Source organism: Cryptomeria japonica, chromosome 10 (assembly GCF_030272615.1).
Source record: "Cryptomeria japonica chromosome 10, Sugi_1.0, whole genome shotgun sequence".
NCBI classification, from domain to species: domain Eukaryota; kingdom Viridiplantae; phylum Streptophyta; class Pinopsida; order Cupressales; family Cupressaceae; genus Cryptomeria; species Cryptomeria japonica.
This window is the reverse complement of record NC_081414.1, coordinates 125015768-125041735: the sequence shown is the minus strand read 5'-3', so window position 1 is coordinate 125041735 and position 25968 is coordinate 125015768. Positions and strand designations below refer to the sequence as shown.

General features: G+C 33.5%; 1 protein-coding gene across 1 annotated transcript; it reads right to left on the bottom strand.

Moving 5' to 3' along the window:
* Positions 1-14876: 14876 nt before the first annotated feature.
* Positions 14877-16568, bottom strand: LOC131858680 (UDP-glycosyltransferase 72B1-like). The gene has a single exon (XM_059211974.1). The coding sequence runs from the start codon at positions 16511-16513 to the stop codon at positions 15116-15118; it is 1398 nt and encodes a 465-aa protein (XP_059067957.1). The 5' UTR covers positions 16514-16568; the 3' UTR covers positions 14877-15115.
* Positions 16569-25968: the final 9400 nt, after the last annotated feature.

Genomic DNA, 25968 nt, shown 5'->3' with positions numbered 1-25968 from the left:
CCTTATCAATCATCAATTTATCAATCTCTTATCAATTTGGATCGATTAGTCATTGGTCCTCATCAATTGGCGTCTATCAATTTCATCCTTGTCAATCTTGATCAATGATAATTGATTTTTATCAATCAACATCGAGACTTTATCATTTATCTAATTTTAATCATTAAATCATGATCAAATCAACCGTATATCAATTATCTTTTGTCATGACCTAATTATCGTCCTTGCATTTCTAATTCATCTCCTAGGGTTATGTGATTAAATCATTTAATCCTATTTGTCATTTTCCCTGTAGGTTAAATAATTTATTCATTTATCCTAAGTCTTCTTGTCACAATTAAATATTTATTTAATTGGCTGATTAATTCCCCCTCTTTTGTGAATTAATTAATGAATGAAAACTTATTAATTAATTCACCTAATTTTCTAATTTCCTAATTTCTAATTTCATCACTTTCTAATTTCCTAATTTCGAATTCATCATTTCCACCTAATTTCCAACTCATTATCTCTCTCAAGTGGCTCCTATTTTTGTGCTTTAATTTGGAAGCATGTTTCCTTATTCGTCATGAGTTTGGATATGGCATATTATCCTAACATTAGATTTGATGGGTAGTCTTATCCTCTGGCAGGGAAAGTGTGCAATAACATTTCTTTCTAAATCTGTTTTTTCCCACTTTTGAATCCAATTGTATCTAATATCAATTTATTGCTAATTGTTGTCCTCTGTCCAATTTTTCTATAAAATAGAAGCATTTCTCATTAGAATCAACCACGCTTCTAGTATCCTCGCACTGTCAAAATTGATCTTGCTTTCATACTTTTCTCTTGAACTTGTAGTTGAGATCCACAAATCCCCTATTTGGAGGAGAAAGGAGGACAATGGAGAGATATGAAGGAGATGCTTTGCTTCCATGGTTTGCATTTTGATTTGCATTTTGTCTTCATATCTTCATTGTGTGTAGTAGGGTCAATTTCATTGTAATCTAGTATTTGTGGTTGGTCTAGTATAGTATTGCTTTGATGTATTCCATTTTCCTATCTACATTTTGCAAGTACACCCCCATTATTGTTGCCCATCATATTATTGTCAAATTCCCAAGGAGTGTAAGTGGTTGTGAAGGATTCTTAGCAGGCTTTCCATTATGTAATTTAAAAGAATCAGCAAATTGCTTGGCAAGATCTGGGCTGATTAATGGTTCTTGAGGAAACTTGGGAATTGTCTATGATATTCTAGGTGGAGAAATAATAGAAGGTTCTACAACACACTTTTCTAAATCACGCTCAACTACCAATGGATATTTTCTTTATTTTTGTTGTTTTTGTGTTTTTGTTTGTGAATTTTCTCCTACTTCATGTACATTAACAAATCTACCTTTACTATCCCTAGGTCGATGCATGCACCTACATGACTTATAACAGTACAAGTCAAGAGTGTTAACCCATACAAGGTCGACAATTGTATAGGATTTCCTCAAGACGTAGTGGTCTTAACATAATTCACTATGACTTCACGCCTTTAATACCTTTCCCCAACAATGTATGGCTGGTCATTATTGCTGCTAGGATATGTTGTTGTCATTGATGTCAACATATCCCTGTGATTTGCTCTGATGACTATAGATTGGGAAGATTTTCTGATCCGGTTTGTAGTGTTGGTTTGTTGATCACTATTTTGTAGAGTTTGGTATATCCACTGGTGTTGAGATTTTAGGATATTGTTTGGGATCTGGTCTTGTGTATCTTCATTTTAGATGGATCATGATTTGGTACTCCGCAAGTTATCTTTCTTCGTGACAGTTGCTGATTGGTTGTGTTCTTGAGCTTTCAGATGTTGATCGATGAAGATTTAATAAGTGGTGTTGGTGCAAATATTTCAGATGGTTCTAACATGCTTGCTGGTGTTTCCTAGTCATGTCCTATTTGTTTTGGTGATCCATATTGATTGTTGTGCACTTGGCATGATTTTTGGTGGATGTGATCATTTGGGAATATGATTTAGGACCATGCTATTCTATGTAAATCATTATATTGGTTTGGTGGTTGATCTTTGTATCGTGTGATGTAATTTTGTAATTGAGGGTTGAGGGTTTAGCTGACCTTGTTGTCAAGGTTGAACAATTATATATATAGGTGATATAGTCATGTAGTTTTGGTGTCAATATTGTGTCTGCATTATTAGAGAGAGGTTTATGTGCAAACAAGTGATTTATCCTTCGGTGTTGAGTTTGTGGTGAGATTGGTGTTGCAGGGCATAAATCTGGGCTTAACCGAAACTGTAATCAGGCATTTGGAGATGCTACTTCTTCAATTCATTTCTTCTGGATTGTAGTCTAAATGTTATTTTAAGTCATTCAGATTTTCCTAAGGGTTGTATCCTTCCGGGAAAATATAATTTGAGCAGTGACCTCTAGGCAGTGTGCCTGAATGCATGTGCATTCCCCATTGTAATATTTTCACATACTACTGCAGAATATCATCTTAGTATGGGTAGGTTCCCACTGTGGTTTTACCCTTCACCGGGTTTTCCATGTCAAAATCTTGGTGTTGTGCTGCTAAAATTTGCTTACCTATCTTATTGCTCTAGTTTATCAGATCTGTGGTTTGTTTGTTCACTAGTACATTTGGGTCAATATTTAGACGGCCAATCATCGGAATTTCGACCACATTTCATCGCACTACCAACAAAAAAGGTCGTCGAAAACATTTTTGGCTATCCTTGTGGTCATCGCAATTTTGACATTACCTCCAACCTTTTCGACGGCCACCATGCATGCTCATTTTGCGAACGAATACCGTTGCCATCTTGGGCTGTCGTCGGAATTCCAACACCAAAGTATAAAATTCTAACAGAGGAGTGTCGTCAGATGCACAACATCCTTGTCAGGCGTTTCATTAGTGGTCGTTGGAATTCCAATGACGAGAGATGATGTGGGTCGAACGGTTTTGCCGTCAGTGCATGAAAGCATTGAACGAGTTCTACTTTTAAAAAATACATGAAACATTTTTAATTTATTTGATTCAATGTTATTTGCAAAAAATGATTATCAATGATGTTTCCTTTCTCCAAGAATTGTCTAGGATCTTTCCATCAGATAATATGTAACATCGAATGACTAAATCTTTTCATTACAAATGCTTATTTTATTTAATTATTATCTGACCATGAATTAAAATTTATATCTTTATGGAAGCAAAACATACAAGTTGAAGAGTCTCTTGCATGCAAATTTCCTAAAAGAAAGCAAGCAGGCATTATCTTGAATGACATGGAAACAAGCTCATCAGCTGCCTAGAAGAGAGCAATTGGAGAATGGCAGAGGAAAGTGTTTATGGGTGATAAATAGATAGATAGTATGCAATACAAATAAACAATGTCAGGAGTGTCTGATGTGATGTCTCTAATTTATGTCTGGAGGGTCTAACTGGTTTTGGAGTTCCTACGAAACCTATTGGGCCACGCTTGGAGGAAATCAATGTTTTCATGCAAGGAGCACCTTTTTTCTATTATGAGAATGATACTTTTGCACCTAGGGATATTTGGAAGTCAATATCCAAAAATTTCTATAGTGTGGAACAAGACTTGGGGGACTCGAAGTATAATTGTCAACTTTCAGAAGACCAAGAGGTTATGTACACAATCTCCCAATAGAAGAGCAACCACAAGAATTACCTCTCTCCCCCATGACTATTTAGGAAGCACATCCTCAAACAAAGGACTATTGGCCTCCATGGGATCAAAGAAAAAAATTAAAGCATAGACTCTAGACGATGTGGTGGTGTCCTCCGTGAATAACTCTACACTATAATTGAAAATTCACGAGGGAAATTGCAAGATAGTGAAGAGAAATACAATCTTGAAAAGTGGGAAGAATGGATCTTGGTTTGGGTGGGGCCAAGTTAGGTGGCTCCTCTAGAGGTTGATGAGATAGAAATCATATTAGGATTTGAAAAAGATCACACTCCTGGAACTTTGTGTGTGAGTGATCGATTGCGGTGTTTGGGTAATGCATTCCAAATAGATACAGTTGCATTCCAAATGGGTAATGTCTTGATGGCACGCAACTGTATCTATTTGGAATGCATTACCCAAACACCGCAATCGATCACTCGCACACGAAGTTCCACGAGTGTGATCTTTTTCAAATCCTAATATGATTTCTATCTTGTCAACCTCTAGAGGAGCCACCTGACTTGGCCCCACCCAAACCAAGATCCATTCTTCCCACTTTTCAAGATTGTATTTCTCTTCACTATCTTGCACTTTCCCTCGTGAATTTTCAATTATAGTGTAGAGTTCTTCACGAAGGACACCACCACATCGTCTAGAGTCTATGCTTTAATTTTTTTCTTTGATCCCATGGAGGCCAATAGTCCTCTATTTGATGAAGTGCTTCTTGAATAGTCATGGGGGGGAGAAGTAATTCTTGAAATCGCTCTTCTATTGGGAGATTGTGTACATAACCTCTTGGTCTTTTGAAAGCTGACAATTATACTTCGAGTCCGCCAACTCTTGTTCCACACTATAGAAATTTTTGGATATTGACTTCCAAATATCCCTAGGTGCAAAAGTATCATTCTCATAATAGAAAAAAGGTGCTTCTTGCATGAACACATTGATTTCCTCCAAGCGTGGCCCAATAGGTTTCGTAGGAACTCCAAAACTAGTTAGACCCTCCGAACATAAATTAGAGATGTCACATCAGACACTACTGACATTGTTTGTTTGTATTGCATACTATCTATCTATTTATCACCCTTAAACACTTTCCTCTGCCATTCTCCAATTGCTCTCTTCTAGGCAGCTGATGAGATTGTTTCCATGTCATTCAAGATAATGCCTGCTTGCTTTCTTTTAGGAAATTTGCTTGCACATGACTCTTGAACTTGTATGTTCTGCTTCCGTACAGATATAAATTTTAATTCACGCTCAGATAATAATTAAATAAAATAAGCATTTGTAATGAAAAGATTTAGTCATTCGATGTTACATATTATCTGATGGAAAGATCCTAGACAATTCTTGAAGAAAGGAAACATCATTGATAATCATTTTTTCCAAATAACACTGAATCAAATAAATTAAAAATGTTTCATGTAATTTTTAAAAGTAGAACTTGTTCAATGCTTTCATGAATTGACAGCAAAGCCGTCTGACCCACACCATTATGCATAATAGAACAAATCAATATAATAGGCTATTATAAAGAATATATACAAAACTATGAAAGAACATTAAATTACCATTACAAACCCATAAACCATTAAATAGTGAAAATAGATATAAATTTGTAAATGTCTCCCTATAAACACCATAACCAAAACAAAAAAAATTCTTACCCGCAAAAACTTAGTTGGTGAGTTGCAAGTCTACAACATCTCTCAGATGATCAAACTGTTTCTTAATTTTGTTCTTCTGGTTAGTCAATGGATTTAGTTGCATGTTCAAGTTTACTATTTGAAGCCTTCTATTTCCCTATATTTGAGACATAATAAAATTCTTGTGAGTAGGAAATTGATTCAGGAGTTACATGTGAAGAATTTGGCAAAGTAAATGATAACAATCAAACTCAAATTTTATCTGTCTTGATTAAAGACTTTTATCCTGATGGCATTAAATTAAAGTTCTTTCTCTATTTTTTGGTGATATCTAGAGCAAAGGTTGCTTTGCATCGACCTGGGATGCATTTAACTTGTGTTGTATCTGCGGAAATATGTATCCTAGGATGATGCAATGTAACCTCTGCTCCACCAATACCAGATAGAAGAGAAAGTACTTTAATTTAAAGCCATCACAATAAAATGCTTTCAAGACATATACTAGGTATAAAAGGAAGCCTACCCTGTCATTTGAAGGGGTTTACCTACAATTCAATTGATCTCTTAATTATAAAATCAATTCAATTCCAAGTGAACGTGCAATCAAGCATTCATCAAGAATTGAAGGAGAAATCAAGTTAATAAAGATATTTAATAATGATATCATCTTTTAAATTAAGAAATGGGCAAGAGATTAAGAATACAAACCTTCCATATTGCACACTTCAAGGTATATTAAAATCAATTTAAAGTGTATTCATTTAGGGACCTTTCATAAAATATTCTCAGCTTACATATCATAAAAAGATCTGCTCCACCAATACCAGATAGAAGAGAAAGTACTTTAATTTAAAGCCATCGGGATAAAATACTTTCAAGACATATAAAATCAAGTGATCTCTTAGTTATAAAATCAATTCAATTCCAAGTGAATAGGAAATCAAGCATTGAAGGAGAATTCAAGTTGGTGCAGGTGAATTTGGAAGACAAAAGGACTCAATGAAGCCATTAAAGACTTTTGAAGGTCTTAGGAGTGAAAAGCCAATCAATTATGCACACAATGAAGCCATTAAAGACAATCACTATTAGCATAGATTGCAGGATATGCACAAGATGTGTTTGAAATGGATTTAGAAACTTCCAACCAAATGTGATTAGTGAGTATAGATGTTGTAGTGCAACTGCCCAGGTACACATGCATGCAAAATATGTAAGCTTAGATAAGGCACATGAACTATTTGACATAATGCCTCAAAGATCACCCAATATCCAATGATGGTTGGGAGAAAGAAAACATCAATTTTTTGATAATCTTAAATATTTATTTATTCATCACTATAAATCTATTATGAATATAGTCTCAATATTGCAGAAATTTATTCTATTATGAATGCAATATTTAGGGATGTAATCTTTATATTTTTTTTTTTATTAGGAAAAGGTCCTAATACAATCCCCAACTAATTAATCTACAGAAAGATACCACTAAAGAAAGAAATTCAATCCTCACCACTATGGTCTTGAAGGCTTTTAAGACACTTGGATTCCTATTTTGGCCCACTTTTCCTTGACTCTATGTTAAGATAGTAAACTAGTTTGAGAGAATCTATTGGGTGGGAAATTGTGTATGGTTGCAATTATTTTCATGCATGGAAAGTGATTTAAAGTTTGGACCAATAGAGGATAAGTATTTCTTGAACCTTCAAGGACATGTGTAGAGCACTCCATGGATGTTTCTCCATTATTGAACTCTTTGAATATGTAAGTAAATTATTTTTGGTTGATGACACAGTAAGTGTGGTATTTGTCTTTTCGATATGTTGTGGATAATATTAATCAAATATGGAATTTTTTTGATGTTATATACACTATGTTTTAGATTGAATTTAGGTAAGAGAAGAGGTAATGGAAGATTAAAAGAGGCACACAAAGGAAGAAGAGTGAAATAGGTGGTTTGGGATGGAGGTTACCTCATCAACATGAATGAATGCCTCATCTACAGAAGTAAAAGGTACCTCTAATGGTTTCAAAATTTGTCAAAATAGTTATGATATACCAGATAATTAAGTGGAATATCCTTTAGGTAACTAATATTATCTTCAAACTATTTATTTTGATTTTCATCATATCCTTTCCATGTGCATTTCCCTTGGTTTTAGTCCCATTTTTTCTTTATTTTATATATATTCAAAACAAAATTTATAGATGCCTCTACTTGTCTCACCACTCATTAATTGTTTGGGATTTTCATTCCATTCACCAAGGTTGGCATCTATTCTAAGACTTTGTGTCATGGCCAAGCTAAATTATTATTCTCTCCATCTTGTTAATGACCATTTCATTAATGAATCCTTCCTCATAATTTTGGATAAGTGAGACAATGTTAGCTCAAGGAATCTTTTCAATCCTCTTTCAAGATTCTTTCCCAAGTAATAATCTTGCATATTGGAAAATAAATTACGCTTCTATTTTTCCAAGCTACTCTTCCTTATAATGTTTAGATTTATTCTAAAGTGCTCATTGTGACTCTTGTTTACTACTCTTCTTATTAGTCTCATTCCAATATCTCCTACAAAAATATGGAATGATTACATTTATATTTAATTTGTGTCTCCTAAATATCCACAAAATTTGGAACAATAATACAATTTTTCAATAATACTATGAGCATCACTTTGATGAAATGAGTACTAAGTGATCCATTCTTATGAGGGGTTCATAAGAACTACTCATGAGAATGGGTCATCTTGACTCTAAAACTATGCAAGTGAATCTTGATATAAATATCATAGTATGAAAGTCTTGTGAAAACACTCATTCTTCTAGCATTGAAAGTTGTGAGAGAGTTATTGAGGGGATTCTCGTGTGTATAGATTCAATGTATAAGTTCAAGACAGATTTTGAGGTGATATTTCTTTCCTTTTGGTACATCTATCTTTATATTGGATGTTCTTTTGCCTTCATGGTAGGGAGTAAGTAATTTTTATGTGGGTTCCTTTTTTCATTCTTGGATTATTAAGGAAAACATAGTTTGTGAAGAGGAGGTTTTGCTTGTTATCTTATAAAAAAATTGGGTATTAGCTATTATAATAAATGATAGACAAAACAATGTCCTCTAAGGATGTTGAAAAGAAATATCTATATGATGGATTCTCTTCCCAATTTATCTTCAAAGTTATTTAGTAAATATTTGGGAAACCAAAATAGGGTATGTTGATTTGCAAAGGAAGAACTAAATCTCCCAAGCTTGTTCCAACAACCATAAAATTTTATGATTGAGATGCAAGGGAGATTAGTGGATTTGATGGGTTGGCTTTGGCTAGATTCACCTAAGACAATTGATGATTTATTAGGCATTGTTGTCGTCGATGCATTGTTAAGGTTATTATGGTTGATTATCAAAGCTAGTGGGATTCAAATATAGAGGCGTGTTTAAGATAATTCTTATCATTGGTTGGTTAATAAAAATATGGTTTCAAGATTGATGCACAAACATATTAGAAGGGCACTTTTATGATGTATGTGAAATAATCACATTATTAAGCAAAATAATAGGTAATCTATAGGCAAGAATGCTCCATATATAGATATTCTATATGAGGGACATGACTAATTCCACAAACTATAAGATTGACTAGGCTTTTCTCATTAGTGGAATCATATAATAGCTAGTGTGTATTGTTGGCTAGATGCATGAATTTGTAGTTTCCATACAACTAAGAAATGATAATGTTTCTAAGTACAAACCAAGTGGGAACTATAGACCCACTAATCTAATTTGTAACCACTCGCCATGACTATATTATGATAACTCTCTTATTGATAATAGAGAGTATCTAATGCATTTATTAAGACCTTGATTATGGTCATGGTAGACCACCCAAAGAATGACTTCCATAGGAGGCTAAGAAGGTGATCCATGAACAAGAGTTTGTTTCATTCAATCCTTAACATTAACTATCATTAAGGTGGAGAAATTTTTGAGGTGAGAAATTTAGTGAAATATTACTTAATATTCTAACTGGAGATATTACATACTAATCATGAAGTGTGGGTTCATATGACTCACTGATATATAATGATAAAGTATTACATAATTAAAATTGTAAAAAACACTACCTACTTGATATTAAATTTATTATTATTCTAATGTGCAAAGTATAAACAAGATTATCTAGGAATTAAATCTGTTACGGTTTCATCATTAATAGATGGATGGATTGAATGAGTGATCGGTGAAGTAGTTGAATTTGTACCTATAATTCTAGAGGTTGGAGAGTTTAAAAGCATTGCATGTACATCGATCATTGACAGCCGAATTAATGCATCTACTTGTGCACATAAAAGGCCCACATGAATGCATCTTAAAACTTACTCATTGGATATGCTTTCAAATATTGCTTTGTCAATCACATCCATAATATTTCCTCTCGCAAAAGATTTCTATACCTAAACAAGAATGACTAATACTCATCTTGATGAGATATATAATATAATGTACCTCTCTTTCTAGATTCTCTGTATTACATGGGGAGAAATGGGGGTGATGGGGGAGAAGATTACAATCTTGTATCAAGATGTAGATTTATTTTCTGACCATATTAATGTAATGAAAATGAACCAAAAATTATCTTGATTAATCTGTTCTAATACCCTAACTACCAAGGAATTTTGTTGATACAACTGTAGCACAAGTTCAAGAAAATTTCACCGCAAAATACCAGTCCTCAAGAGTGCTCGCATCCATAAATCTTTCTTAAAGATGACTTCTTCCTCCGTCCGTAGCTCTTATTGCTGTTGACGGAGGCCCGGGCGTAGCCATTTACACAGCCCATTTTGGGCTCCCTTGCGGTCGTCCTCGCTGGTTATGTGCCAGCCCTTGGCACTTTGTGCCCGTGGCACTTCATTCCCCCATTCCCTGCTGCGGTTGTGTTTGTCACCAATGATTGCTATAGAGGTGGGATGAATGAGATAGGTGGGATTTTGTAAAGAGGTAGGATTTTGGTCTTTTCTTTTTTTTTTAAGTAATGCACACGTTTATCAAAATTCTGACGAACATGGGCACTTTTTCAAAAAAACCCTAATGTCATTGGATTATCATAGGAATTCCGACAAAATCAGGCATTTTTTCAAAAAAAAATCAAGTTTGATCACAAAATACCTTCTCCATCGAAAACCTCCATTGGAATTTTAGGCTAAATGTATTAGTGGTTATTCCGGTGAAGATTGATTCGTCCCCCCCTCAATATTCTTGATTGTTGCTAACACAACAATGCCAAAATGTTTGGGTATAACTATGACCAGATTAATTCTTCTTTTGACTCAAGTTGGGCTTATATAGATGTCCTCAGTTGTACTTAGATGTGTCAATCTAGGGTCGTCGACTATTGAAAGATATTCTGGTTATTTTCCAGAGGGATGATGATAGTGACTTAAGGAAGAATGAGATGGGATTATTTGATGTAAGAGACTGAATTACACATCAACAATTAGCCAAAATTAAAATTAAGCTAATTCACAGTTCACACTTTCTAGATTAAAAGTCTTGATTAAAGATTTTTCTTCCTGTAAGACTGCACACCAAGAACTATGATAGATTTTGTCACAGACTGGTAAAGGTTGTAGTTTTGATCACATAAACTCTACTCAAATCCACATGAGCAAATAAAATATAATCCATGTTAAATATAATATGTAATGATCATAACACAATCACGAAACCTGATAGAGTATAAAGAATTAGCTATCTAAAAGTAATTATATTCAACATAATCAAATCAAATGCACATAATTAAAACTAGAATGAATTACACACAAATCAAACATGAACATGAAACTTAAACATAACTCACACACAAATCACCAGGTAACCGTAGAGTGGGCCCTGCCTCCTTGGTTGCCAAGTGATGAATTTATGAATGTAAGTTGTTACTCTGTATCAATTTTTCATAATAAGCAAAAATATGGAATCATAGAATTTAAGTTTGAACTAAAAATATGTATTAAGGATGATTAAGTTCAAATAGGCACACACACACACACACACACACACATATCGATCATACACACTAAAAATAAGTTTTTAAGTTTGTTTATTCCTTTGGCCTATCGGCCACTCACAACCAAGAGTCTATGAAAATGACAAAGGGTCCCAGGCCACTTATAACATTAAAACAAAATATCTTAAATCAAAATGATTGGTCGCTAATTTTTTTTTGCTGATTTAATTCCACCGATCTCCCATGGTCCTCATGCTCGTGATAGATTCAACTTCCTCCCTAACCATCTCCTACCATTTCGGTCACAAAACAATCAAAATTATCATAGTTTTCAACAATTTGTTAATCCTAATTTCTTTTCCATATTTTATTAAATATAAAGGTTCCTTCAACAAATGGTGACAGGAATATGGGCATAGAGAAAGGTAAAAAGGAAAATGTAGGGCAAAAATAATAAAATATTCTACGCTCATCAGCCCCCCTCAACTCGATCGAGGGATTCAAATCCGTGACTTGTTCTCTTATACCACTTGTTGAAAATATGGTTGCCATTGCACCAAAAGATCGAGCTATTAATGCCTAATACAGACACTAGAAATAAACAAACCACAGGAGGCGGTTAAGCCATGCCACGAATGCTCGAGGGTGACTTTGAACAACCAAGGAGATGAAGACACCAACCTTCCAACAAAGGTCACAAGAAGCAAGACAAATATATTTGAAAGAGTGAACATGTAAATGAAATACAAAATAAGTGTCAAGAAATTTGTATAATAAATAGACCTGTAACATAATATAAAATAAAAGATATGGTTACATATACAAAATACACTATTTACTGGTATATCTATATGTCAAAAAAGAAATGTGAAACATAACCAAGTAAAAAATATTTTTAAATTTCTACTTTTAATAAATAAATTTTAAAAAGTCATACCAATGTTTAAAAAAATGATAGGGCCAAAAATAACCATTTGTTAAATTGATAAGTGAAACCATAAGAAAGGGAGTCTTAATCAAAAGAAAAATTATTAGAAATAAGAGACACATTTGCGTTAGGTTCCTGCCATAATGATTTTGTATTTAATGCTTTTGTTTTAAGGTTGGAACTTTTGTAAATTCTGGTAATAATAATTAAATTTGGAAATATTTAATATTAATTTAGAATTCTTTTATTATATTAGAAATAAACCACATAATTTTATTAAATATGAAAATATTAATGAAATAAACCATGTGATTTTACAAGTATGTAGGTTTACATTTTTCTAGGATAGTGAAATTTGAGAGTAAAACTAGTAAAAATTGTAGCTACAAAATAGAAAATAGTTCAGACCCAACAAAAGGTTATTTTGCTAAGTCTTAAGTTTTGTGACCATGCTATGAACTAAAATTGATAGAATAGCATAGTTTACACATCCAAAAATATATTAAATCTTCTCACAAACAACAATGAGGAAAGTTTAACCTTGAAGCATATATATTTAATAAGAGATCCATTGCATTTGATTTTTGTCGATGAAATCTATAACATGTTTTAAACAATTAGATGTGTTGTAGAGGTTCTCATAAAAAAGAGTGTTTAAAATTAGAAATAAAGCTCTATGTACACATTTTTATCATTAAATTGAAATTAATTAATATAAAATAATTATTAATTATTATATTAATTATTAATATCTATCATTTATAATAGATATTATATTATTTTTAATTAATTATTATATATTACAAGTATTACTTATATAAGTATATTTAATTTACAAATCGTTGATGAATTGTAATCATTTTATTAATATATATTAATTATATTAAATATTGTATTATTATCTAATAATTTATATAAGAAATTATTATCTCATCATTATATAAATAAGTTAATTAAAGCTACATATTTAACTTTTTTATATGTTTGATATTTATAATTTTATATATTTTGTAAATTATTATTTTTATTAAAAATTGAATGACTTTATCAACCATTACATTACATTGTCAAGAAGTAGGATGAAAATACCTACTATTATGGAATAGTGACATTATTGTAAAATAGCATTGTATGAAAATGTTTTAAAAAATTTAGAGTTACATCATACCAATTTTAATAATTATTTATTTACATTCAATATATGTAACTATAATTTTTTTTTCTAGAATATAAACATTGGTTACATAAAAATCAAATGGATCTATCTATCACTATTGCATAGTCAAAGTAAAAAGGAAAATAATCTTATAAAGTAACAAATTCACTATTCAAACACTATTTCGTAATAGTAGTACTATTGTCTAAATATGATTATTATTTCAATAGTACTATAAAAATGTTTAAAATTTGATAGAACAATTCAAAGATGACATGCGAATAAGACTTTAGAGTACTTTTATCCAATAGAATAGCAAATAAAGCATTTTGTATATCTTAAAATAAATCTGAAAAAATATAAACATAAAGAAATTTGGTCAACCTATTTTGATTCTTGATTCTAATATGACATTTAATAGATTTGAGTGAATACATTAAAGTATTCCTCCTAAAACTAATAAACAACTAAAGAAAACCATGCTGGTAACTCATGACTATACAAATAAAATGTTTTGTTTTTAATAGAATTTGAGTTTAACTTAAACAACCAAAATTGCTTTTTGGTTTAAATACCATCCACTCAATCAAATAACCATGTTGGAAGTCGAGGTTTACATTTTAAGTTTGATATGGTGTTAACTATGTGGCAAATTTATTCTAGAACAATTGTATCCTAAAGATGCATTTCTAAAATTATTTGGTATTCCTTATTTATGGGTATTTTAAGGATGGAGGATAAGATTAGATCATTCTATTGTTTTCAATTTTATATTTATTTGAGATATGTTTTTGATGGTTTTGTTATCAATCATATAGTTTCATTAGTATAGGTCAATGAGGAGTATGATGTGTATTTAGGATTGGGTGAATTTGATATTGTTCGATACACTTTAGAAATAAAAAAGATTTGAGGTTGTAGTTGATCTTTAGTCTGTTGATGAAGTTGAATGGTTCTAAATGAGTTCACTAAGAATCAAACTTTGATTAATGAAAGGCCATTAATAATAAAATTAGAGTTGTGTCCTTAGAAAGATTTCAAACTTCAAACTAAAACTATCAGATAACAAAATAATCTTATAAGTGATATAAAATCTTAAAAAAGTAAATTAAAAAAATTCCATAACCAAGTTTGTAAATAACATGTTAAAAAATTAAACAATTGATTTCCTCAATCATGCAGAAGTTCAACTGCAATTTCTGGGGATTCAAACAGGCTATTAAATTTCAGTGAACAATCGCTGTGCAGATCAAAAGACGTGAAAGACAAGGTCGTATCTTTTGGCAGAAAAATGTGACTTTAATGGAGTTCATTTTTCAAAAAGTTACGAAAAGTCAATAATAGGAAAGTTAGTAGAAAATTACAAATCTTGATCGTGCTCGACAGAATTCATTCTACATTGTTTGAAAAAAATCTGCACTGGTCTATACTTCAACCGTTTTTAGAACATAAGTGCAGTTATGAGAAAGCAGAATGCTCATAAAGTTTGAGTGCAATAGATTAAAAAAAAATGCATGAACAAAGAACCACCACAATGAGATTTCCGCTCATGTTCAACAAAATATAAGTACCCTATTTTTGTCTCTACAAGCAGAGAACACAACCATAAGGAAAGCCTGTGTCAAAGCAACAGTTTTTTGCTACCAAGAGAGAAAGGAAGGCGGCATAGCAGATAGTGCGAAGCAACAAATTTGACCTACATAACACTACAAACTAGGGATTCAAGCTTGGTCTCTGTGATAAATCTGTTGCTGCATCGGCAGTGGCCTTCATTGTGCTCCCTTCTTCCATCATAGCAAGCTTGGCCTTGTCCTTCAACTCTTTCATTTTCTTCCTCGCCTTGCTTCCCTCCTCTCCTTCCATCAATTCCCTCACTGCTCTTTCCACTTCTTCTCTCCTCACAAAACCGGTGCTTTCCATCTTCAAATCTATTGCTACTTGGATCTGCCTCACCAGTATGACCTTGTTCATCCTCTGTTCGGCAAACAGGGGCCATCCGATCATGGGAACTCCATGCGACACGCTCTCCAGCGTAGAATTCCAGCCACAATGAGAAAGGAAGCCTCCGGTAGATAGGTGAGAAAGGATCCGTACTTGGGGAGCCCAATTTAGAACCACAAGTCCACGGTCCATGGTTCGACTCTGAAAACCCTCCGGTAAAAGCTGAGAAATGTCCGTTTCCAGAGAAGAAGAATCCCCAGATTTGTACCCGCGGAGTACCCACAGGAACCGGTGGCTGCTGGCTTCGAGTCCAATCGCCAGATCTATAATTTGCTCCCTCGAAAAAATGGCTCCGCTTCCAAATGCCACAAACAGAACGGACGATGGAGGCTGCTCATCTAACCATTTGAGGCAGCTAGACTCGTCGGGAGCATCGGTCTCTGTACACATCAAGGGGCCTATTGGATAGATGGAGGGTGTTGCAGGCGTGCTTAGGGTTTTCATGGCTTCTTCCTCCAGTTCAGCAAAGGTGTTAATGAGAATCCCTGATGCTTCCTTGAAGCGGGAGGCATGGTGGACCATCCATTTAAACGCAGAAGTCGATCTGTCCTGAACAGGAGTGAGCAGATCTCTGGCAGGAATCAGCGGGTGCCCTGGTATCTCCACTTCAAAATCGGCGTCTTTAAATGAAACATTAATCTCCGAAACGAGCTTTGGAAGATGGAACATGAAGCAAACAAAAGAAGCAGAGGACGGAACGAATAAATAAGATGCCATCTTCAGCTTGGTGGTAACGTCGAGCAGGTCCGTACAGAAGAAGTCTGTAATAAAAGCAGAGATGGGCGAAGATGAATGCGACAATTGAAGAAGAACTTCTTCAATGTGTGGCTTTGCTTTCAGCACGAACTTCGAAACTTTTGTTTCAATTTTCATGTCTGGCTCATCTTCATCCACAGTGATGTGAGGAATCTCTGTAATGCGTATGTCGAGAGCAGAGGAGGCCAATCGTTGCAGAAGAGGGGGTTGCTGAGATGTCCACATCCACTTGCTGATGATGAGGGTGATGGAGAAGCCATGAAACTCACAGAGACGCTTTACAAACTCAGCTAATGGAAGCAGATGCCCCATCCCTACACTGAGGGGGAAAATGGCGATATGCGGCTTCTCCATCCAAGGCAGAGAGAGGTACTGGAATTGTAAATTGTAAATTGTAAACACGGGTATTGCCACGATAATTTTGCGGACTCATTCATAGGAATGTCATATTGGTAGAGCCTAAATGAAATCTTATCTTAGCTGTTGTACTAGAAGCGAAAAGCATAACCACACGCTTATACTTTTAGCTGCCTCATTTACACGGCTGTCATGTCGGTGGAAAAAGCTGAAACAAATATATAACACAAGCCGTTGACTAAGCATCCACGATTAAAGGAGAGGGCCCATGGTGGTGGGGTTTCCTATGGTTGGTATAGGAATTCATTATTTCAATGCTAATATTTGCGAACAGTATTTTAAAAATCATTTTTAATATTAAGGTGTTGATTAAAAGGAATATACGTTTGAAATTAATGGAATTAGTTTATATATATATATATTTGTCAAATTAGTGAAATAATTAGTCAATAGGCTTCCCTTACGAAAAAGCTCTTGTAAAAACTAATTGAGAAAGTTGTTTCACGTGGTGAAACATTTTTCTGGTTACCAACGCCAAAAACAAGTTGTTGTTAAACAATATTTCGATTCTGGTGCGACATTAGATGATAAGACAAATGCCCTTTCAAATACAACCAAATTAGATTCAAGTATACTATCAAATTTTGAATGTCTTTAGCATTCAAAATATTTGATTTGGAGGCATTCTTAGAATTTAATATTTATTTTTCTTGAATGATAATACATCTTGTCTCCAACTCAAATGTCCTTTCAATCAACTTATGAATTGAATCTGTTGTGAATTTCATTGCAAACATCATGTCTCCAGCTCAAATTTTCTCTCAATCCACTCATAAATTGAATCTTGTAGTGAATTCTATCATTGAAAATAAATATTGGATTTTGTTTTCACTTGAACTCATGTAATTTCCATAGTCCATAATGTTAGTTTTTCTCATTTCTAGTTTTCAGCTATGTGTGATACTTTTCACCATCAACATTTCAGATCATACTACACAATCCATCATCAAGATGAAGCAAATAGTTAGAGAGAAAAATGAAAGGATAGCTACAGCTTGAAGAGAATAAATAGATGCAGGGGGTGGATACTAGGGTTGGGGGAAAGACAAGGGAAGGTAACAAATAAATAAAAAAATTAATGGCAAGAAATAACTTAAAAGGATGTGAAAAGTATCTACAAAGTAAGAGGTAGCTAATCATCAAAATAATATAAGATACCTAACACACATATCAATAAATGTGTGAAATAAAATATTATCAATATACTAAAAATACACATAAGAAAAATATAAACTAAAAGGAAAATACATACATACATACATACATACATACACATGAACATACATATATATACATACATACATGTATAAAAGAGTAGAAAAATACCCAAATGAACAAGTTAATGATAAAACTAGAAATAAGAATTGACAACTATACACTAAAAACAAAAAAATATAAGAACTAAATAAAATAAAATAAAATAATAAGAAAGAAAGGCAAAAAGCCTATAGCTTAAATTAAAAAGCTAAGACAAAAAATAAAAAATAAATTTAAGACATTATAATACTAGCAGTTGCACGTTATGTGCATGCAATGATAAGCTAATAGGAAGGTGTTTTGTAGGGTATGGTCTAAAGATTAGAGGGAATGTTTTTTTGTCTTTATTACAATGTTAAGTTCTTATATAGAATACTAATTTAAATCTTTGAGGGTTAATTTGTATTGTAATTATTTTTTCCTTGAGTTGGATGAATTAAAAAAATTGTTGACAAAATCAATAAAACCTTTTCTTTAATATGCCTTTTTTCGAATCAAATTGTTTTTTTTTTCTAAATTTGTTTCTTACAATAGTAACATTATGGTGAATGTGTTTTCTTTTCCATCATTTTTTTAATTTTAAAAATGATAATAATACCATAAATATATCATTTTGAATTATATATTTTAAGTAGGGTATACAAATGGAAGTGATCTTATTTCGTATTAATATTTTCTTTTATCATTTCATTTGTGCTTTTTTTTTTTAAAGTATTTTCATGTGAAAGCAATGGTCAATTTTGTAATTTATGCTGATGGATGGTGAGCATGAACATATAGCATTATAGTTTTAGACATTGTCATCATTGTGAGATTGTTCAATTGTAATATTAGGAAATTATACTAAACCATTGATAGTTTCAAGGTGGCCTACAATTGGACGAAACCTATCAAGGTTTTGACCACTACGCTTAAGGATTGAATATCTAAATGAAAGAAAGAGAATTCTTGTGTTGCATACATCTCACGTGAAGCTTGATATAAAAAAACTACCACTAAAATAGATTGTTAGAATATATATGAGGAAAAGAAAACAAATTCATTTTTCTTTCTTAATTTAGTAATTAAAGCAATTGTTTCATGGTTATTTCATGAAAACTATGTATTTTCAATAATTTGTTCATATTGTATGCTATAGACTATAACAGCTCTGTTAACATGAGTGATCTATGAATGAAATTTGTTTTCTATTGATAATTAGTCTTGAGCTAAAACTGTAAAGTTGGAGAAAATCTATCATTCTTCATTTAGAAATGCCTATATCATATTTATACGTTGTTGAAAAAAGAAATCTCCATATTGGCATTTTGTTGGACGAAAAAAATGTCTTAACTACTAAAGGTATTCTCATAAGATATGTGATCAAGTAGATTAAAATTGCACAAAATTACTTATCAAAAATATTGTACAAGATTGTGTACATGCACTTCGAGCTCTATGGATGAACCTGCACGTTTCACTTGGAAATTTGTGCATTTTTAAGGAGTTTCTTAACAAACCTAGTTGTTCGTAAGAAATTGCAATAAACTTCTATAACATATGAAACTTTAGTGTTGAGGATTACTCTTTTAGTAACTACCATATTCATTAATGATGACAAAATTTTCTAGCAAAGGAATATCACCTTGTATCAAGTTATATGAATTTGGTAAAGAACACAACAATATAATAATTTGATTAACATAATCAATTTGCACATTATGAACTTTAAAATTACATGTCACAATCAAATAGATGACATCACATAATACCTACAATTTATACGAGTGACTATATTACAATAGAAAATGCAATTGCTATTCTGATAATGAAAATTTTGATATAATTTTTAAATTTCATTATCCAATACAATTCTTACAAATTTATTTAAAAAATCAGTTAAAACTAAATTTAAATCATTTATAATTTTTAAATTAATATTTTCAAATTGTTGCTTACCATATATTGTGTTAATTAAAGGTTAGCTAAAAAAATAATTTCAGCTTTATTGAGTATATTTGACAATGGCTTGCAATCAAAATCAATAATCTCTATATTAGACAAATTAAAAAAGAATCTATATTGAAAGTAAAACCCATGTCAATTAATACTGGTAAAGGAATTTAGCAAATCCTTATCAAAATTTAATAAGAACCATTCATTCAAAATAGAAAAATTAATTCATATGATCAAAACCATATCCATATGACCTATCTTCCCCACAAAAACTACAGATGTTCATCTCAAATCCCATCAAATACAAGGATTTCTAACAATGTAGACAATCACAATCAACCCTGTCAAACAATTCAAAAATTCTTGGAATGCCTGAACAAGCATACCAATCCATGCTTTGCTTAATCCTCACACCTACAACAAATAAAAAAAATGAAATGCAAAAGCTTTAGTCATAAGCATCATATGACATGCTACTGATAAAAATAAGAATACAAAAATGTGGATTATAGTGGTGGAGATTTGAATAGCTGACCATGGCTTCTAGGGGCATGAACATGGCTTGCAGGGGTTGCAACATGGTATGAAGGGGCATGAGAATGGCTTGAGGGGCTACAATAAACCTTAATCATTTGAAAGAGAACAACACTGAGTAAAATCATTGTGAAAAGTAGTTTAAGACCTTTACATATAATGCCATCTTCTATGAAATTCTATGTTCCCGGTACTTTTACTTAAGTAATTTTCAGGTCATGATATCCATGGTTAAGTTCTATTTTTGCCTGTGCTATTTGTTCTAAACAATTTTTAGATATTGAATGTCTTTAGGATTTTGCACGGTGTTAATGGTTATAAGAATAGTATTTCTAAAGAATTTAAACATATACAAAAAAAAACAAATTACTACAACAATAATAATAATGGAGATCGTACCACTGGCCATGAATGGTACTCGAGATTAGAATTTAAAATTCACGCTAGATATGTGCTTACCATCTACCGTGTAAATATTATTAAATGTTTTTAATATGAAACCGCCAATATGCAGAGCAAATAATTAAAGAAGATATACCAATCTGTACATGTCCAACACCTACCCATATACCAAATAATTGAATATCAATTTCACAATTTCAAGTCTATATAAATGCATTTTTTTTAATCAAGTACTATCTTTGATGGGGATAGCTCCCTATATTATATATGAAAAGATATTACAATCTTAGTCCAACTAACAGAAAAAAAACTCCCTACATACACAAAGCTACAACATAAACTATTATAACAAGACACTTCGCATATCATATTATAAAAGCCTTAGGATGGTAGCAACCCGAGACCTGATCAATGCCACTTGATCAATACTGCCCTCCGGAAGCCAACCCTCCTCTGTCTGCATCATCCGCTTGAAGGGATCCATGTCATCATTATTCACACCCACACGAAATACTTCCCAAGCGTTATTCATGAATTCCTCTTTCTTGGCTTTGAGGGCCACTGCAGCAACCTATTCTTCGTCCTCCGAATCCGAGCATTGAACATCCAATAGGTAAATCTTAGTGTTAAAAAAGGGACCTAGAATGATGGCCCATTCCTCTTCCACCTCCATGACCGCACCTCCCACAACATCTGCATCAACCTCCCTAGCAAATCCCACAATTTTTTTGATATATGCCTCCTTGGATGGTAAAACATCAACTAGAAGACACAGAATTATTTCGTAGATCTGCCCATTGCACCAGTTCCTATCCTCACAAAGGGCACCCTCCACTATTCGGCATATCACCTCAAGGCCATCTGTGTCGATGTCGAACAATCTATCACACTGTTCCTCTAGTGTCTCCTCTCTATAGAGGTAGCTAAGCTCGAATCGATGCACCATCTTCCTCCACTATGAGAAAAAACAACGATGCCCCTTGCACTATATAAATCCAACCTTTCCATTAGATTCATTTGAACTTGGGTTTCAATGTGTCATGATAGTCTTTCTCTATCACTGCAACCACCAGAATCCCAATAACCAGAGAAAATCCATCAACCCGAGTCCATATATACACCTGCCCTACCCTCCAACAGCAAAGTTGATAAGAGAGTACTTCTCTTATCCCAATGGTACCTTTCTACGATTGGGATTACTCGATCCCCATCCTTGGGATCTTATCTCTATCCATTTCCATAAAATAACTCAGGTCCTTGTACATCGAATCTGCCACCGAAATGGCCTTTTTTTGAGATTCGATTACGTCCTGGTTAGCAAGGAAGTCCACCGCATGATTTCCTTCACGATATATGTGTTTTACCTCATAGTCTTCCAGCTTTTGAATAAGCTGGTCTATTCTTGGGATCCATTTGTTAAGCCTCCAATTGGTAAATCTTTTTTGTTAACACCATTTAGTATAATTTGAGAGTCCCTTTCGATAACAACTTTTGATTGTTTGTTAGCGATAAACCATTTAAGCCCCTCCTCTAATGCAGTGATTTCCACCACATTGTTGGAAACAATTTGTAAAGGCCCAAATATAGCCCCTACAAAACTACCTTCCTCATCTTTGACCACGATGTTCTGTAATTATTTTCCTACTCTCCCAAATAAATCTCCAAATTGGTGAACCTCCTGCAGTGTTTGCCATAGTAAATATTCTTTTGGGCTCATTTGCATCTAGATACTTGTTTGCCATCAGTCTGCACCATCCCTTGTGGGGATATTTATACAATTTCCAAGCTAATTTAGCACCAAGTGCCAAATTTTGAAGGCTCATTTTTCTCAAACCTACCCCACCATCTTCCTTAAACAAACATGTCATGTCCCAATTGATCAAGGGAATTTTTCTCCTCTTTATGACCTTCCCAAATGAATTTTTTTAGCATCCCATCTAGAGCAGTAGCCGCCTTGTTGGACAATTTGTAACAAGACATGGAATAAGTTGGGACAACCAAGAGTACTGACCTAATCATTTGTAATCTCCTGGCTTGAGTCAACCATTTATTTTTCCAAGAGGTCGATTTTGTTTGGCACTTGTTTATCACCTCTTCCCATATTTTAGTGTCCACTCTCCTAACAAACAATGGCACCTCTAAATATTTTATAGGAAAACAACCTTGACCATAATCCAAGATGCTCTTGATCTTCAATTGTGTCCTTTTGTTTCAATTTAAAAAATATATCATTGATTTTTGTTTATTCATACTCTGACCAAAGCATTCCTCATAATCATCTAGCACCTTTTTTATTATCAAAGCTTCTCTTTCTGAAGCTTCTCCATATAATATTGTGTCATCCGCAAACTGCGAATGTGACATAGGTTCCATATTCCCATTGATATAAATACCTTTCCATTCCGCCTATCCAACTCTATATTTGATACTCCTTCCAAGCGCTTCTGCCATCAATACAAACAAGAATGGTGACAGGGGATCTCCTTGTCTTAACCCGTTAGTAGCTTGGAAAAACCGCTAGCAGTCCCGTTGACAATCATAGAGTAGCTCATAGATGAAACACAATGTTTTATACAATCCAACCACCTTTGCTTAAAACCAAATTTCTTAAGAACCTCAAAAAGGAAATTCCAAGAAACCCGATCATATGCTTTGCTCACATCTAGCTTAATGATCATACCTTTAGCTTTGGAATTATGCATTGAATGGATAGTCTCTACTGCCATGATTATATTGTCCATAATCTCTCTCCCCAAGGTGAAGCCATGCTTCTCCGGTGATATGATCTTCATCAGAATTGGTTTGAGTCTATTCACCATCGTCTTGAAAATGATTTTATATATAGAATTGCATAAGGATATGGGTCTGTAATCTATCATTGAAGTGCAATCCTATTTCTTTGGAATAAGGGCAATGTTAATATGGCTGATCTCTTTTACAAATCTTCCTTGTTTTCTAAAATCCTCCACCACTTTGAATATGTCGTCGCCCATAAAACTCCAACATTTCTGGAAAAATTCCATTGTGATTCCATTCGGACTGAGGGCTTTGTTTGGATGCATATCAAACACTTCTTTTCTCACATCCTCTTTAGTAAAAGGACTTGACAAATATTTGTTATCCTCATTGGAGATCTCTTGTTGTATAACATCCACCATTTGAGCCGATTGAATATTTTTTGCTCCATTGTCATTGCCCAGTAATATTTTGAAATTATTAACTGCTATCTCTTTTATTGCTAGGATTCCCATAGATACTGAGAGGGGGAGGTGAATCAGTATCTAACTGGTGAATTGATTTTCTTGACTTAAAACATGTAAAGCATATTAATACTATATGTCAGTAAACAAGAAATAATGTAGAAAACAAAGATACCAGCAACCACATGAGAAACACACCATAACACAGTAGTTTAACAAGGAAACCCAGTGTGGGAAAAACCTCGGTGGGATTTGTGACCCACAATATTCACTTACTAGCCAATAAGAGAATATTACCACTACAAGAGGGGCCTGCACATGCAGGAAGGCCAAGTGAAGTCTCACTAACTTACAAAATGGATTATATAAATCCAATGTCTTGTACTACTTCAAAATAGCATCTACTATGCCAGATATAGTACCAGTTTATAGCTTTGCTTCATACATAAACCCTTAACCTATAATTCACATAATAGGTATGCCTTATTTTGCCTAAATACATTCCTCCATGCATTACCTAATTGTTCTACAATGATCTCTTATATATATGAGTCATTTTACAATTTCCCAAGTCGGCTTACAATGATTTTACAATAATAAACAAAATAAATTACAATCAAAATTCTTGTCGGCTTCTGTGCTGGTATGCTTCCTTTCATTGCTAGTGCCAATGGTCTGTGTGCCAGTGTAGAATCTAACTTTGCTGGTGCCGGTGGATTGCCTTGCTGGTGTAATAGGATTGTAAGGTTGCCATCAATGACAAAACCTTCAATCACCTACAATGTCTCATTAGAGTGTGCATTTGCCAACAATCTCCCCCTTTGGCATTGATGGCAACACTCATGAGAAAATTCAGAAGTGTATCCAAAAATTGTTACCCAAAATGTGTGCTCCCCCTGAGCAGATGATCCCTAAGTTATTGGATTTTTCTCATACCACTACTCCCCCTTTGGCATCAATGACAAAGGTTGTCAAAGTGTCAATAGAGTGTAGTTTCCTGTTTCAACCTTGTAACCGATTGGTTACAATCTGAAAAAGATTTGCCAAACCATATTCAAGCTCTCAATGAACTTTTTACTGTCTTTTATTGCGGCCTCTATCCTCTGAACTGTACCAGTGAGGTGTTGCATTTGCTCTACCAGTGTTTTCTATCCTTGAACTAGGGCATTATATATTTCTTTCCTTAAGGTGACGAGGTAGTCTAGTTGTGGACTTAGTCTCCATTTAAGATCCTTAGACTTACCTTTTATTCTTTCCTTTTCTCTTTCCAGCTTTAATAGTTCTTCCTCAAAACCTATTATCTTTTGCTCAAAAACTGATAATGAATCAGACGAGTTAATGAAATTGTCAGCTAGTTGATTTATTTCCTTTTGTATCTTGCTAATCTTCTTGTCTATATCAACTATCAAAAAGTTAGTCTTACAAGTATCTCTGTACAAAGTTTTGAATTCCTTTAATGTGCTACATAATTCTGGTAGAAGTGTGTCAAACTGCCTTGTAAACTTCTTTATTTCTTCCTCAAAGAATTTGTGTTTTTCCTTCTCTAATCTCTCCTTGAATGCTTCCTCTTTTATTTGTTCAACTATCACAGTGTTTTCAGTAATATACTTAGATAAAGTGTCAAGTTGACTCAAAGAATCTTTATTTTCTATATTACATTTTGGAGCTATCATCTTAAGAATTGGAATTGTATCATCTATAGCCTTGTATGCTTGTGAGCTACAATCTATTATTTTCTTTAAGGAGTCCAAAAGAACTTCTGTTACATTAGTTGATTTGAATCTTGCAGTTGAAGTGCCAACACTCTGTATCCCGCCGGTGGGAGCAATATCCTTGCTTGTGGTGACCTCTGGTAGGTCAGTTTGTGTTTCCATTTCTTTGAGCAAAGGTTTGTCTTGCTCAGTTGATGCCGGTGGTATTGACTTTGCTGGTGTCGGTGGATTGCCTTGCCGGTGTAATATGATTGTAAGGTTTCCATCAATTACAAAACCTTCAATCACCTACAATGTCTCATTGGAGTGTGCATTTGCCAACATCTATATCCTCAAAGGAGGAAAGAAGATT